We start from the raw sequence: 16,570 nt of genomic DNA, 5'->3' as shown, positions 1-16,570 counted from the left end.
GACCGGAAACAAGCTTCCTAGGACCGGTTTCTGGCATACCAGCAGTCTTTAGCCAGGCTTGCTTGAATCCAGTGGCAAAGTGAGCAAGGGACTCACGTCTGTGCATACCCTGCCAACTTATGGCGAACAAAGCGGTACAAAAGGAGGTGGTGATGGATTAAACCCAGATCTGTTGACTGGGTGTGCGTGTTTGATTGGGTCAGATGCTCCTTCCATCACCATTCCCTTTTGTAGATCTTTGATCTAAAGCCAGCCTGGGTCTCTTCAAGAACGTGTTTGTTTGCATCCACTCATTTAGTTTATATAAAACCTGTCTGCAAAAGATTTCTTACGAGTTTTAAAGTAGGCTTATAGGCCTATAATTTGAGGGATTAGTCCTCACCTGTTTTGTAGATGGGTATAATGACAGCACCTTGCCATGACGACAGGACCAGGTTGCCTTTTATAATGCTATTAGATGAGGCACTCCGGTAGGGGAACCAGATATCTATTTCAGAGCGAGAAAAAGTCACCAGGAATGCCATCTGTTCGAGGGGCCTTGCCATTTTCCGTTACTTGTATTGCTTTGTGTGTGCCGGATAGGGTAAATGAAAGTGTAGAATGTGCAGCTGTGGTAGGAGATTGGAAAATCTCATTCGGGGTTTGATAGAAACTAACTGCTTTTAGGGAAGTGCTCTCTATGGTGGCATTTCGCTTCGCACATTCATATAAACCGCTGAAATTAGTGACCCACCTATCAGGCTTCATCACTGAATCTAAAGAATTAGAATGGCTAACTGCTAATAATTTCCGGAAACTTTTATGTTCACCCTTCTAGGGACTCAGCAAATAGTGATTGGTACTCTTCCCATTCTCTTTTAGCTTTAGCCAAGAGGGTTTTATAGTCATCTGGATTTTAGGATTTCAGGCCTAGAACCCTTGGTTTGCCCTCAGCAGGTGTGTCTTCCCTAAACTACATGTTCTATAATACCAGATGGCATTTTCCTTTTGAGAGCTCCTCTCTTCTGTTCCCTCATGAAACATGGTCTCAGTGTGTTCATGAGTTCAGTGTACATTAACAAAATTAGTAATATGAGCATTGATTAAGTCGATCTGGGAAAGTTTAGACAAACAGACTATAGACTAGTGTCAGTTTGCTTTCATCTGCCACCAGTTCTGCCCACTTGACATTTCTCAGATTATATGAGGTTATAATTAATGCAGTGGAAACAACCATTTCCAGTTTTACATCACTGATGTGGGTCATAGAAAGAGATGCGCTTAGAGCCAGATGGTCGCTGTCCAATCTGGTAATAACCTTCATATCATACAAATCTGGCCAGAGTTTATCTACTAATATATGATGAATTCTTCATTTGCTAAAACCACTCTTCAAGGTGGGGCAGAGAGATGAGCTAAAGAATGTGAGTGCCCACCTTTGATATTATTTTCTTATGTTTTGGGAGGGCGATACTTCCAAATGTCTACACCCTTTCAAATAAACGAATGCAGGTATTAAAATCACCTGTTACGATTAAGGCTTTCTGGGCAAATGGTCCCAGAAGGGAATTCAGCCTGCTTACTATGGGCGATTGCACATTTGGGGGTGTTGACCTGTTGTATAGGTTTACTAAAGTTATATGTCTGGGTCCTAACTAGGTGTTCATATTGATATGCAAGGCAAGTAGGTCTATGGATTTAGAAGGAAGAATTTTGACCACTGGAAACAAGTCCAGTCTTAGCCATATTAAGAGGCCGCCTGATGGTCGCCCAGCTGAAGAGGGGGCTGCACTTTCACTAAAAGCCAGAAAACCAGAGCAAGGTATCGGTTCAATGGCCCATGTTTCTTGGAGCAGTATGATATGATGAGTCGATGAGCATTCCCCACTTCAGATCAGGGAGTTTAGACTGGATACCTGCTACTTTCCAAGAAAATAATTTTAGGCAATCACCCACGACCCTATTGCTCTCAAGATGGGCTGGATAGGTTCTCCCTGTGATGTGTGTTCTCGGATGGCATTACGTATGTCTGGTCCCCTCTACCCTGTAGACCTATCAGTGCACACAGCTACATGGGGTATGGTCCCTTCATCTACGTGGAAACAAGGCGATGGAATTCTAGTACACAGTCCGGGGGGACCAATAGTAAGTCAATTGACATCTAAGGTATTTGAGAGAATAGAAGGTACTCTGGGGATGGACTGCTCTGCACTGGAGGGCCGATTTTGTAGGCTTTTGACGGGTGCATCCAATATGTAACAGGGAGGTTTCAGTTTTAGGGATATTTGAGATCAGAATCTGGTCTAAAACACAATTCTAATGGCAATAGGCCCTCCGCTAGGGCCACATCCATGAAGGTCACTCAAATATAGTCCCACTCAAGATTTCCCACTGTAAACTTTCTAACATTAGTTATATCCTCCCTTATGATTGAACGGCATACCCTTTTGGGACAAATCCAGTGGGTCACTTTATTCACTAAACCCTCATATGTTTCAGTGTAGGGCATCTGGGGCTTAGGGACATTGATCATGTAAAGGTCAAAACATTGGCTGTTGGAGATTCCCTTAGTGTCACAGTTTGACAAATTTTACATGCAGCATTTCTCTCAGGAGGACACAATCCTGTTTGAGTGCATTGTCAAAAGGTGAGGTGTCATTTCTACTATGACTTTCGGAATGGGTGGACAACTTTATTCGAATGTTTGCTATGTAGATTATATGTCCCTATAGGAGGCTCTTTGCTGAGCCTGTTTTGTGCAGTACTTATGGTAACCCTTCTTCCTCGTGGGCTTTTCGGTCCCTGGGCCAGAACAGTGAGTGTCCAATTTACCAACTAACAGGTTTACCACCTTTTCCATAGTCACCTTTAGGGATTTAATGTTATCCCTAAGAGCGTTCAATTGGTCAACCAAACCAGAAATACAGATGCACTCGTCGCAGTTGTGTTCTCCCCCCCAGAGTATGTAAGTAATCATTACCTACATTCTCCTGGTTGTCCAATAGAGAATATTTATTTGAACAGTTCACATTGATAATGAAGTGGTTTCTGCTGTTATTTGCGTAGTCTGCCCGGTGGGGGGTAGGCAGTTGAGCATTACAAGGACTTTGAATGTTGGAGATAGTAACTGAGTTTGGACCTGACGGGATCCCAAAGTAAGATTCAATACTCTTAGAGTTTGTGGATCTGTTCCCAGTAGCACCTTTTTCTTTCCCCTTGTGATTTGAGCCAAGAGGACTTTGTTTAGGAGCTAGGAGGACTTTGACCTCCTCTATAAGCTCAATTTCACTTAAGGTACAATTTTCTGCAGCATGTTGCCGCATTTTCCTTGCGCTACCTGGGCCCATACTTTTGATGGATGCCTTCCTTTTACCCATTGTAATAACAGACCAATCAAGGGGGGGGGGGGGGGGGGAGCATGGAGATGTCAAAGATTTTTCAAGTTGAGCCCAGAGAGTCACGTTATGCAGTACTAACAGTTGATGTTGCCCCTGGAGGATGACCAAGGTGGTTGGCCCTGCCCAGCCTCCTCCGGTCGCTGACAGGCACAGATGGGCCTGCCCTTGGCCCACACACGTCTTGCACTGCGGGAGCCTAAGGCCCTTTAGAAGCACCTCCAGGTGAGTCAGGAAATTGCTGGTGGCTCTCGCACCGCAAAGAATGCTGGGAGTGTGGTCCCCGGTCTCGCTGGTTTCTCCTTCCAAGATGACATACATTAGGTGAAGACTGACCCCCATTTCCACATGGTGAGTAACTTCCATCCTACAGAATCTAGTCTTTGTTCTTCTGTTTCTCACCTCCTCAATCATTACAGACCGAAAACATTTACTCCATCAATGGGTTACACCAGTAAAGCAAAGTGGGCACAAGTACACATTTCTTAACAGTTCAAAGAAAAGAACGCATTTTAAGATCAGGTCTCCAATTTGCAAAATTTGTTTATTAAACACTTTAACAGCTAACCAGTGTGCCTACATTTGAATACTCAAGGTACGCATCCATTACATGCATCACTTTCTCAGAGAATCAATGTTTTCTCAAACTTACTGAGCAACAGGGATACCTCTGGTTTCATCTTTTCAGTTCCTCCAAGACAGATGTGTAGAAGATGCCAGATGTCAATTAGATCTAGTTTGAAAATTAAATGCCTTGCTTTCTGTGAAAGCTTCTCTCTGCACTTGACATATTCCAAAAAAACAGTCTTTTTCTGTTTTTAGCACCTCTAACCCTGGAACCCTTGAAGTGACCCCTGTACAAGGTCCAGAGATGTCAACACTTGACTGGTCAGGATCCAGAACAGAGTGGTATCTGGGCCAAGAGATGCAATTTAGTGACCAGGGGGGAGCGTGGGATGCTCGTGCTGTTTGGTTGGTTAGTTTGTTATATGGACACGCTGTTCTCAATCACTTTGGGGTTGAGGTAATCGTATTTGAGAGGCAGGGATGCGTTTCGGCTTTCAATCTCTGCAGATATCTGGGACAGGCGTTCCTGGAAAGCTTTGATGCACCGCTTGGGTTCTTCCTCTGTAAAATGTTCATCAGGGAATGTGCCTAAAGGCCTCTATAAAGAAAAATAAAATACATTAGTTCATACAGAGAATAGAGTAGGGCAGCAAAAAAGAAAGCATTCACCAATGTTCCTTGCTGTTAAGTGAGCAGGCTAGCCTAAACATGGAATCAGCTTCTTTCCTCCCTCACCTCTTTGTACTAGTCAGTGGGCCTCTGACATTTGAACTCACTCCAAGAGATAAACACTGATCCCATGACAACTCTGGGTTTCTCAAGTGTCTATCCTAGGCTCAGTGTTATTCTCCTTATACACCAGCTCCCTTCGCAGCATCTCCTGTGGCTTCTGTGTCCTTTGTATGAAACGATGGTTGCATAATTCTTGCAATCTTCCTGGGAGCGACTGCTTCTCTATGATCAGATGTTGGATAGTTCCCATGAATCTTAACTGCCCCCCCCCAAAAAAAACTGAAAATCTTTACTTTCTCTTCATCTCTGCACCAACATCCCTGTGTACAGTTGAATGGACTTTAAGACATCTGTACTTTCTCATACTCTGCCAGAAACCTTGGGGTTTCCACACATCATGGATACATGTTTAATGCAAGAAAAATAGTCCTGTACTTTCACACCACTTGCACATTAATCCATGAATAGCTTGTAAGGTTTTTGTTTACCTGTAATCGCAGTTCTGTTAGAGGAATCTACATTGAAGTTATAAGCATTTACTAGTTCTGCTCATGTGCAGGAATCCTAGAGCACCTTTCCATAGAATATCCTAAATGTATATGGTCGCCTTTGTTCGGTAAGGCCTGTACAAGCACTTAAGAACATATTATGCAGCTTATAAACACAGGCTACAGTGGTGAAATTCTTCAGATTGTGTATACAAAAGGGTCAGTGTGTCCATATATCTATAATTGTAGGTAAAAATGTTATATACAATAGCTTAAATCTTTCACAAACCCTCTTTGTAAAAGTAGAAGATTAAGGATAGCAGGACAGTGTAGCCCTTAAGGCTGCTATTATGCGAATTCAAAACAAAGTCTCCAGCTCTAAGGACCCAGAGACCACCAGTATCCCATCAAGCCTAGCAGGTGGCAGTTGCCTCAGTACTTTGATGAATCGTGTCAGTAATAGGCAAGTCCAATAATGTTCTCCGTTATGTCCACCTTGAGAGGGTTGCTTATGACTTCAATGGAGATTCTCCCAAAAGAGAACTGAGATTACAGGTAAGAAACCATACCTTCTCATAGGGGAACTCAATTGATAGTCGTAAGCATGTAAATAGAACAAACCAATCCCTACCTAGAGTGGTGGAAAACAAATCAGGATTGAAGATAGGACAGAATTAAGCAAATAAATGATGCTCGTCCTACTTGAGCATCTGCTCATGCATCCAAACCCAAACAATAGTGCTTGGTGAGTGGGTGAACGGAAGTCCATGTAGCCGCTTTACAAATATCCACTATAGGGACATTTTCTTCAAATCAGCAGTAACTTCTTTGCCTCTAGTAGAATATGATTTAGGTCTAGCTGGCAATCTTGTTGGCCTTTTGGTAGCATAACCATATGCAAGACACTATCCATCGGGAGATGGATTGTTTGGAAGTGACTAAACCTGTGCAGGCCCAGGCCATAATTGAGAAATTGGTCTGAGCTACGCATGCCACATGTCTTACCAAGATAAAACTTTGACCTTCCTCACCTCCTGGGAATGCTGCGTTCTTTCAGCCAGGGATGAAGGATGCTGAAAGAAGGTGGATAATGAAGTACTCGAACAATAGAAACAGATTTACCTTTAACAAGGTAGCAATGAGGACTTGCCCAGAATTGTTCCTTAGAGTGAAAAACTGTTAAGTTTGGACAACATCATGCCTAGATTTCACTAACCCTACGAGATGTGATGGCTAGGAGGAAAGCAGTTTTTCATGAGAGATGCTGCAGGGAAGACTTACGAATGGATTCAACAGGATCCAGCAAGAGCTGTGAAAGGACTTAAACTCCCAGGGAGGGAAAGGATGCCTAATGGGAGGCAACACCGCCTTCAACCCAAATCCTTGATCACAGGGATTTTGAGAAGAAAAAATAAATGTTTGTCAAAGACATTTTCAGTAGGCAGTAAGGGCTGCCAAATCAACCTCTATGGAAGAGAATTGCAATCCAGCTTTTGTCAAATGGAGAAGGTAGGGAAGAATGACATCTTTGTAGCAAGTTGTTGGGTCTACATTGTTCTAAGAACACCAAATGCAAAATATCTTCCACTTATAGGCATATGTTGAATGGGTTGACAGCAGTTTAGCCTCCTCGAGGACGTGAATGCAGTGTTGTGGAAGGTTCAAGTGTCTATACTGCACTAACTCAGGAGCCATGACAACAAATTCAAGGAGGCGGGATGGAGGTCAACCATTTTGCCTCCGAACTTCGTTACCAGGTCTGGTCTGCATGGCAGTTTGAGACATGGATGCTCTGACTGTTGAAGGGCCATGAGCCGCCATTGTCGTGGCCACGATATGGTTATGGAGAGGTTTCCAGCTCTTGACTAGGACAGTTTGAGAACGGACAGGATCAGTGGAATTAGTTTAAAAGTGTAGAGAAATCTGCTGGACCAGTGGTTCCATTTGGGCATTCCCCAGAGTCCCTGCTTGGAAGTATCGAGGCAAAGTCTTGGCAGTTTTTCCTTTCCGCAGTGGCAAACAAGTTGATGTGTGGAGCTCCCCATAGCCTGAATACAGCTTGCACGACATTGTGAAGGACCCATCAATAGTTCTTGCAGAACTCTGCTGCGGGCATCTGCCTGAACATATTGTACACCTTTTAAGTTCCTGAACATAGTGTACACCTTTTAAGTTCCTGGCTATGAGCCTTTGTCTCTGTCTTCGTGGGATAAGTGTCTGGACCTAGTTTCCCTTCCCCTCCCCCTAGCCTGCCTCCACCCCAAAGCCCCCCAACCCCCACTTGAGGTAGAACATGGTGGTTTTATCAGTCTGAGCAAGCAGGACTGGGTCTTAAATGAAAGGGGAAAAGCTTTTAACGCTAAGTGAACAGCCTGGATAGGAGATTACTGGGTTATCTTGGAGACCATGCACCCTGAATACGGAGATAATCCAGGTGGGCTCACCAGTTAAGCAGGGATTCATTCATCATTACGGTCTGATAGGAGGGAACGTGTTGGTGAAAAGGCATTTCTTGAAGGTTGGTTGGAGAAAACCACCATTTAAGAGACCGCTTTGAATGAGGGGAGAGAATGATATTGTCCTCCCAGTTCCTGGTCAATTAGTCCCACTCATCCTCGAGACACTCCTAAATAGGATGCATGTGAAGTCTTGCATTCGGAGTGAGGAAGATACATGAGGTTGTATTGTAGCTAGGCTTCCTGTGGAGTGGACTCCTTGATTGACCAATGATCTAGGCAGGGTTAGACAAAGAGTCAATGTTTCCCGAGGTGGGACACTACAACTGCCATGCAACTTTGAAAAAGCTCTGGGTGCTGTCTTGAGGCCAAATGGAAGAACTTGGTACTGATAACGATCCTACTCCATGACTAACCTCAAGAATTTGCAACGTTTCTTGGTGATTTGTACATGAAAGCACACTTCTTGGAGGTGTGTAGCAGAGCCAATCTCACTGGTGTAGTTGGGGATCGATCTGATGCAATGCCAGCATCCAAAACCTTTATACCCAAATACATGTGTTTACTTATTTCAAGTCGAGAAGGACTCTGAATTCATTCATATTTTTTTTTTTACAGGAAAATATATGGAGTAAATGCCTGTTGCTCGTTTTTGAGGAACCCCCTCCACTGCATGCTTCTGCAGCAGGAGGTGGTCTTCCTATCGAAGCCTTTGCAGATGGTTTTTGTGGTATGGTCAGTGGAGGACTTGTGTGAATCTGAGACAATACCAGTTTTGAATAATATTCAATATTAAGGTGTCTTTTGTTATTTTTTGCCACTCTGCCAGAGACTTACCGGAGTGGGTAACTGAAGAGGGGGGGGTGAGAAGATTCACGGCTTGGAACCGGTTGTCTGTTTACCCCCCTGGGTATACTGTTGGGTGGATCTTTACTCTAGGCTTCCTTCGCTGCTGCTATTTAGGTTGTTGCTGCTGTGGCTCCTGGCAACCTGGATACCATTGCAAGATTCGAACCCTCCGAGAGATAGTGTGGTGCTAGTAGGACTTGGAAGACAGTCTTTGCTCTTTTGGCTTTTCTAGGCCTATCACCTTAAGAGTCTTGCTCTTTGATTTCATCTTAGCCATCTCAGTGTGGCTGCCGAAGAGGGTAGAACCCAAGAATAGAAGATCGAGGAGCCGCTGTTGACTCTGGTTTAGGAGTTGTACGACGAAGCAAAGAATGCCTTTGAGGCTATGCCGCAATTATATTTATGTGCCAACAACGACGAAGAATCAGCTGTGGCACTAATGACTTGATTGGAAGCCATGAGGCTGCTGTTGACTATTACTAGGAAGTCTCTCAGTCTGTCCCTGAGAAGATCTGCAAACCTTTGAATACAGTCTCAGAATGCTCTATCATACCTGCCTAGGAGGGCAGCTGGACTGGCCACTTTCATGGTGGATGCAGCTGTGCTACAGACTTTGCAACCTACAGAGTCCAGCTGTTTTGTTCTCTTCATTGGGTGGTACATAGGAGGCAGGAGTAGCTGCATGGTGTTTTTTGGCCACCAATATGCCCACTGAGTCTGGAGGTGGGTGTGAGCGGAGGAAGATTGAATCCTGCTCAGGAGGTCTATATTTTTCTGTAGCCTCTGTGGAGGCCAAAGTCAAAAACAATTCCATTGCTGGCTTTAAGAGATCTGGCTATAAAGGAAGGCGTGGTCTTGATGCAGAGTGGTGGTGAAGTGTCTCAAACATAACAGACGTAGAGGGTGTAGGAAATTAGATCTGCTTTGCAGCTACTCTTACCAGGTAGTGATGTCATCCACTGGAGAAATGCAAGGTGATTGAGGATCTGACAGGGTCAGTGAATAACTTCCTGTAGAAGTGGAGGATGTACATCTGGAAAAATGCCTAGATCTTGTGCATGATCTGAACCTTGATAGAGCTCCATGACTGATGGGGAGCCCACCTGGAAGATGGACGGGATGGAGAATGCGTGGACCTGTGGCTAAGGTGTGTGGTCTTAAGTGTCAACTTACTTACGGACACTTGGAAAAACACTATGTAAAGGTTTTAGGCAGCTGATAGAGGCTCGGGAGGAGTCTCATTCGATGTCCCAATTTGGTCTCGGCGAGTAGAAAGTCTTTAAAACTGCTCTTGTCTCCCGTAGTCCCGACTTGCCGAGACCAAATTGGGACATCGGATGAGGCCCCCTCCCGAGCCTCAATCAGCTGCCCAAAACCTTTACATAGTGTTTTTACAAGTGTCCGTAAGTACGTTGACACTTCAGACCACACACCTTAGCGCGTGTGTAGGGATTTCACTTTTCACGTTGCTCTTTCCACTTTGCCACTCACTAGCCTCACTAGCCGGTCCTGAAGAAAGCCCCTTCCATAATCTTTCGCGAGCTGAAATATGTAGACCACTCACATAGTCAACTTCGCTAAATTCATCTACCATGCCCGACAACCCTTAATGGACAGGTCAACTATGGCACATGGCATTTACGAGGAAGACCCCATGTAGTCCGGCCCACACCAAAAACTGGCCCAGATTAGCCAAAGGAATAATACTGACTGCTTTAAAAAAAAAAAAAAAAGTTATAAACACCAATGGTGGTTTTGGGTTCATTTCCTATATATACAAATTATTAAATTTAATTTTAACATACTTTTTACATTGATTGCTATTCTTTTGGATTGTTTTTTGTATTGGTTTGTATTAATCACACAAATAAAGTATTGCTTGCACAGTCCACTATGGACAACAATTTCCTACTAGTTGCACATTTTTTAACCATATCCTGGGCCGCCACAAATAAAGTTAACAAGCAAGGATTCTCAGATATTTTTAATTATAATTTACGTCACACTCATTCACACCACACCAGCTCCACTGTAATCAGGTGTCATAGCACAACCAGGGGCATTCGGCCACCCGGTTTGGACTTCAATGATCAAGCATGACACTAACCAGGTTGGTATGGGAGGGGTCTTTTAAATAAACCTAGTGGGTCCATGTACTAACCACAATAGTGATTGTACCATACCAACATAGTGGGTTTGTCCACATTGGTTCAGTCTCATACTGGGGATACGGATGCGCCCCGCATTTCCCTTGCCATCCCATGGTTTCCCTTAAAATCAACTATAAAAATCAATAAAAAGACATGCTGTTATTTCCTAGGCTAAGTTTGCAAACAGCAAAGAATGCAGTGTATAAAGTGCTACAATGCTGAAGCATTGGGTCAATCGGTATGTTATGGTATGGTGTAAAGAGAAACATGGGATGGCGCATAGTGATCCCTGGGTACAGCCAAAAGAGACAGACTAGCTCATGCGAAGGCAACCTCTTCCTGTGTCCAATGGCACCAGTTAAAAGCTCCGAATCCTTAAGCAGACCATGGGGGAAGATAGCATTTGAAGATATAATAATGCAGGCCTTACTTGGACAAATTGACAGTTTGAGTAACTGAAGTATAAACTTTCTTTGCAGGTGGTCATAATAGTCACAGAAAAAAATTAAATGCAAAATTGAGTTAACGAAAAAAATTAAATGCATGGTGTCCTGCACCGAGAAATCGTCACCTGGCCAGGGCTTTAATATGCCAGGTTTCGTATAGCCTTTAGGGAATACCAATAGCCAGGAGACCAGGTTCAAACGTTATCTAGTAAACACAAAACTGTGATGAGCATTGGTGACAAAAAAATAGGTATGGTTCTATCTGTGGGCTCAAACTCAGTGTGACAAACCTGCTCACGAGGACTTAGCTAGCTCCTTATCTTACCGAAGCCTCTGCTATTTGGCCATGAACTGGTGTTTAATATCTCTAATGGCTGCTGGGCCGAAAGGCTTGGGATTTGGATACAAATTGGGACAGCCAAGCCATTTAGTCTGTTCCTTGATTTATTTAAGCCAGGGAATGCGTAAAGCCCCCTCAAGTGCAGTGCAATCCACAATAATGACGTGATTTAAAGTAGGGGTAGGGCAGGCCCAGATTCTCAGCCAGTGCAACAGTGGGGCTACTCCGGTCAGATCTGAGAAATATCCTACACCCAGCTCCTCGTGTAGAACGAACGCCGGAGTGGTGAATGGGACGGCCAAAAACTTGCGCATAGATTTGTTCTCGGCCCATTGGATGTCACTCACATCCTTATAACCCCCGACATTACACTTATACATGGCTATAGGGATACATTTTTGTAATTCCCAATCTTTTGGCAAGGTCCAGTGTGGCCCCAGACGCTCTTGCCAAAACTTTGTGTTTTGTGCGCACCAGCACCCTCGCTCATCAAATGGCACCTCTACATATGGGAAGGTTGGGGCTTTAGTTAATTCTGCCTCCTTACAAAAAAACAAACGTAACCTTGGCAACCTTTCAAGGGCCTGTTGACATGGTGTGCGACTTCATAAAATTAGTGGCTAAATTAAGTGAATCAATAAAATCTAGAAACCAGTTTAACCCCTTGGCCGTGGCAGTAATTCCACTGCGTCGCTGGGTGGGAGGGGGGGGGGGCAGTGTGGCGCCGCCATGCTAGTCACGGAAGCACTCGGTCACGAGCGCGCTGTGCTTGTGACTGAGTGGTTCAGTCACGGCCCCGCCCGCTCAATAGAACGCGTCGCCCAGCCAAGGACGCGCTGTGCTGGTGACCACTCTGTCACCAGCACAGCGCGTCCTTGGCTGGTGACTGAGTGGTTCCGTCACCAGCACGCAAGGAATTAAGTTGCTCTAGATCCACAGCAGTTCTAGAAAACAAGACCACATTTGCGTACAGAAGTGCAGGGATCATCTTAGATCAGACTTTTCCAAAATCACTCTGAAATGCCACCTCATGAGTCTTTAAACAGAGAATTAAAGCAGCACACCCTGCCAAAATTGAGTCTACCTAGTTACTATATGTTGCATTGTTGGTGTGTTTGATTCCCTTTATCACAAAAACAGCTGTTTTGTTCCAAGCGTGGTTACCCTCTGGTTTAAACCACTTCTATAATGGGAGAGACTCTAGCCAAGCCCTTCGAGGACCAACAGAAAACACTTCGTCCAACGAGGCGAGCTCCTCGGTAACCAGGAGAGTATCTCGCCTACAGGCCAGCCCAAACATCACTTTTTATTTTACTGCTTGCAGACGTAGATGCCCGGTCTGCATTAGAATGTTGGCATTGAAGTCACAAGTTTTAAATTGTTTGACGATCTTGTGAGTTTGCAGGGTGGAAAAGAACTTAAAAAAAAAAATAATTGCATAACGAATTAGGACTACTCTGCCTTGAAATTTAAACATGGCACGCAGACATTTGGTGCTGAAAACATGAGGTTTTCAAATTCAAAAGCTTTTAACAAGACGCTCTCTTTAATAGAATCACGTTCTTTAGAATGCTAAAATACGCACATCTATAATTTAGAGTTAATGTGACTAGCTTTGATGGTCTGGTTTTTGAATTCACAATAATTGTTAAACTTGTGCAACGCACAGTTTGCATTACATTAACAGGACATTTAGAAGTGCAGAAAACAGTAACAGCTAACTAGAATTAATGGTTGGTAGAAATGCAGCTTGCTCAAAGAAGTTTACCTTCCAGATAACAGTAGATCGTGCCTTGCGTTTGAAAAATAAAGACACTTCATAATAAGTACAGCATTTAATAAATCAAACATTTGTAAAGCGCACTACATACCAGTCTCAAGGCGCGGGGGGGGCTGCTACTGATCGAAGAGCCAGGTCTTGAGTGTTCTCCGGAAGGTCAGCAGGTCTTGGGTCTGTCGTAGGCTCAACAGTAGGGAGTTCCGTCTCCCACCTCGCCGCCAAAACATGGATCTCTTGCCGGCAGTAGTTCTTCGGATGCGCGGTGGGCGGATCGTAGCTGGAGGGTGGGGGATGTAGAAGGATAGTCAAATGTTGAGGTAGGCAGGGCTGGTCTTGTGGAGTGCCTTGTGTGCGTGGATGAGGAGCTTGAAGGATATCCTCTGGTTGACAGGGAGCCAGTGCAGGTTTCTTAAGTGGGGGGTGATATGGCTGTGGCGTGGTATGTCTAGGATCAGTCACGCCGAGGCATTTTGGATGCTTTGTAGTTTGAGGAGTTTAGTCTGGGCTCCCACGTAGAGGGCTTCTCCATAGGAGTCTGCTGCTGACGCTAGCTCGGGTGACTGTCTAGTGTCCATCCTTGATCCAGCGTCTGAGGTGGAGGGCAGTGTCGGAGGGTGGGCTGAGATTGAGGTTTTCATGAAGTTGATCTTCGGTGACTTTGCTCCAGCAGTGGCGGGGCATCTGTTGGGTGCAGTGGTGTGTGGTGGATTTCTGGAAGGTGAAGTGGATGCAGCAGTGGTCGGTCCAGGGGAGTTCAGTGGTGTGGTTGAAGGAGACGTACGGGATGGGGTCATGCATGTGGCCAGCAGAGTGGGTGGGTGTGGTGACTGGCTGCCTCGGTCAGAGGTTGCAGAGGTTATCAGTCATGGTCGCGGTGTTGCTGTTGTACTCCAGGTGAAAGTTCAGGTCTCAGAGGAGGATGTAGTCTGTGGCGGTCAGGGGGTGCGTGCTGAGGAAATCGGTGATGGAATCGTTGAACTGGGGACGTGGTCCGGGCAGTCGGTAGACGAGGGTGTCTGTGGGTGATGTTGTGGATCTGGAAAGGCATGTGTTAGTCGATGCTAGTCAAGACCCTGATGCTGTTCTTGTGGACGATGGAGATTCCTCCTCTGACTCCGTTGGTGCGGTCTCTGCGGTGATCTTGTAGCCGTCTGGGATGGCTATGGGGATGTCTGGTGCGAAGGAATCTTTCATCCAAGTCTGTCAAGAAGGCGATGTCCGGGGACGTTGTGTCGAGCAGGCCCCAGAGCTACACGGCGTGTTTGCGTGCAGAGCAAGTATTCAGTAGGATGCAGTGGTTGGGGTCTTGTTTGGCCGGTGGTTCGTTGGTTCTGAGGTCTGGTGTAGCTGCAGTTCAGGCAGGTGAAGGGGCCATGCGTGCGTTTCGGGGTGGCCTTGTGGCAGGTGTGGGTAATCTTGAAACTTTCATGAGAAGGTATTTGTTGCGGATTAAATAATATTCTAACAAAGCCCTATTCATAACCGAATTAAAGCCCAATTGATTTGCCAAAGAGGACAGAAAGCACACTTATTTCAAAATGCACTAACCATATATTGTTTAATGACTTCCTGCTAATATGCTTTCTTTGCAACTTACAGATTGTGTGTTCAGTTAAAATAACAGTTGCTTTATCAGGAGGTTTAGAAGTTAAGTCATTTTAAAATAAGAATCAAAGTGAGGGAACAAAGAAGATAGCCTACTTGGATGGTGTGTGGACCGCAGGAAGGGGAAGATGTGCCATTTGAAGAATGCTGAATTTCCATTGAATGGAAACAGAACATGCCACATGTTGCAACTTTGAATTACTGCTTCAAAAACGCGTACTTCGTTTAGGAGCTTCAGATTCAGGAGAGCTGCAGATTGAGAGATTTGGACTTGGATTCAGATTGCTTTATCACAGCTGAGATTCGGAAAGGAAGCAGATCAGCTGGGATGAGCTAAGTGGAGATTTAGTACGAGAGGAGAAAGGCTGCAGATCAGCTGGGAAGAGGGCAAATCGGACAGAGCTTGAGAGATTTAGTACAGTGGTAGGCAGATCATCAGACTCACAACTGTAAATGACAGGCTGTGTTCTTTTATCATTTATTGAAATCCAAGCGTTAGGATTTGACTAAATTGGCTTTGCCAAAGCTTATTTGCTTAATTTTCCTTTTAAAGGGAATTCTGGTATTATTGATTTTAGCTGCATGCTAATCTCGTGCTTGCCCTTATTATGTAGCTCTTCATGGGTTCTGACAGACCTCATTTGCGCCCCATTTCCTAGAATATGGATTCTTTCCTTTATGGAACACGTTGTATGCACTTTATAATATGATCTGCACTAACTATATTTTTCTATCATCAATTCTGTAACATGATTGATACTGGACTAATGAAGTATCAGAAACCTAAACTTGAATAAGAAAATACAATCTTAAAAACTACTCATACCTCTCATCATGGACTCAAAATAAAGAACTTGACAGTTAATGATATACAGGACATGTACGTTCTGTTTGAGCTCCAATTCTGAACGCAGTGGCCAAGGTCCATTAACCTGTCAAGAGCCATCAGAAATTCTAGAGGACGAAATCTGTAAGTTGGGGTGTTTAGTCTTAAATATCCATTTGGCCAAATCCTCTTAGTTTTCCAACAGCAGTAATGCACAGATACTTATCAAATGCATTAGTATATTGCCCAATCTGTGGCACTTGGCAGGGCAGAGTTAATAAGTCACAAAGCGGTACTGTTTACCCACAACTTGAGATTACTAAAATACACAAGGAGAGAATAGTTTGCTTACCATGTCACCAGGCTCGGTACTCAGGAGCCGGACAGTCACCATTGAGTTGGCAGTAGTGCCCACCTCTGGCAAGATCTCAAGGACACTTTCCAGGGTTGCTGTGCCTTTGGTCTTGGGAGGAGGTTGGCGCATTGTGCTGGGACTATTCGGCATCCAGCCAAGGAAATCAAACTACAGTAGCACAAGCCCAAAAGAAAGAAAAAAGTTAATACTTGTGATTTTAAGTAGATTTATATAGTGCCAATAGACCTAGGATTGTCAAAGTGCTTTATAAAAAAAAATACTATTTCGCTTTCTAGGGAGCATATCATCGTTGGAGGGCAGGTTGGAAAAGTAAATATTTGTCAGGAGTCAGAATGTCAGCTAGAGTTTATATACATGTAATTCTAGACCAAGCGGTATTTCCAGAAATATCTGAATATTCAGTCTCCCATTCTTCCTCAGCTGGTAGTGTACCATCTTTCAAAACAGGGCCTAGTTGCTAGAGTGAAATGGGGAAAAACACCCTTGCAATGACTCGCCATGAGTAAAGTCTGTCCCAGTGGTCTCCACTCAGGCTTGTGCTCCAGCTGTCCAAAGGTGCACCAGGCACATTAGTGAAGACT

The 16,570-nt window shown here is 44.5% G+C and overlaps 1 protein-coding gene across 2 annotated transcripts in view; it reads right to left on the bottom strand.

Annotated features, from left to right (window-relative positions):
* Nucleotides 1-3,899: 3,899 nt before the first annotated feature.
* LOC147678108 (hydroperoxide isomerase ALOXE3-like) overlaps nt 3,900-16,570 on the bottom strand; it is a 136,423-nt gene continuing 123,752 nt past the window's right edge. For both annotated transcript variants that reach the window (XM_086945968.1, XM_086945967.1), the window contains exons 13-14: nt 15,966-16,136; nt 3,900-4,539 (exon numbers count right to left, since the gene is read on the bottom strand). In XM_086945968.1, coding sequence (XP_086802094.1) covers nt 4,360-4,539; nt 15,966-16,136 — 351 coding nt within the window. In that variant the 3' untranslated portion in view covers nt 3,900-4,359. The remainder of the gene's footprint in view (nt 4,540-15,965; nt 16,137-16,570) is intronic.

The sequence above is a fragment of the Lissotriton vulgaris genome, chromosome 12 (assembly GCF_964263255.1).
Source record: "Lissotriton vulgaris chromosome 12, aLisVul1.2, whole genome shotgun sequence".
Lineage (NCBI taxonomy): Eukaryota > Metazoa > Chordata > Amphibia > Caudata > Salamandridae > Lissotriton > Lissotriton vulgaris.
Note: the sequence above shows the minus strand (reverse complement) of the source record. Positions and strands in the feature narration are given on the sequence as shown.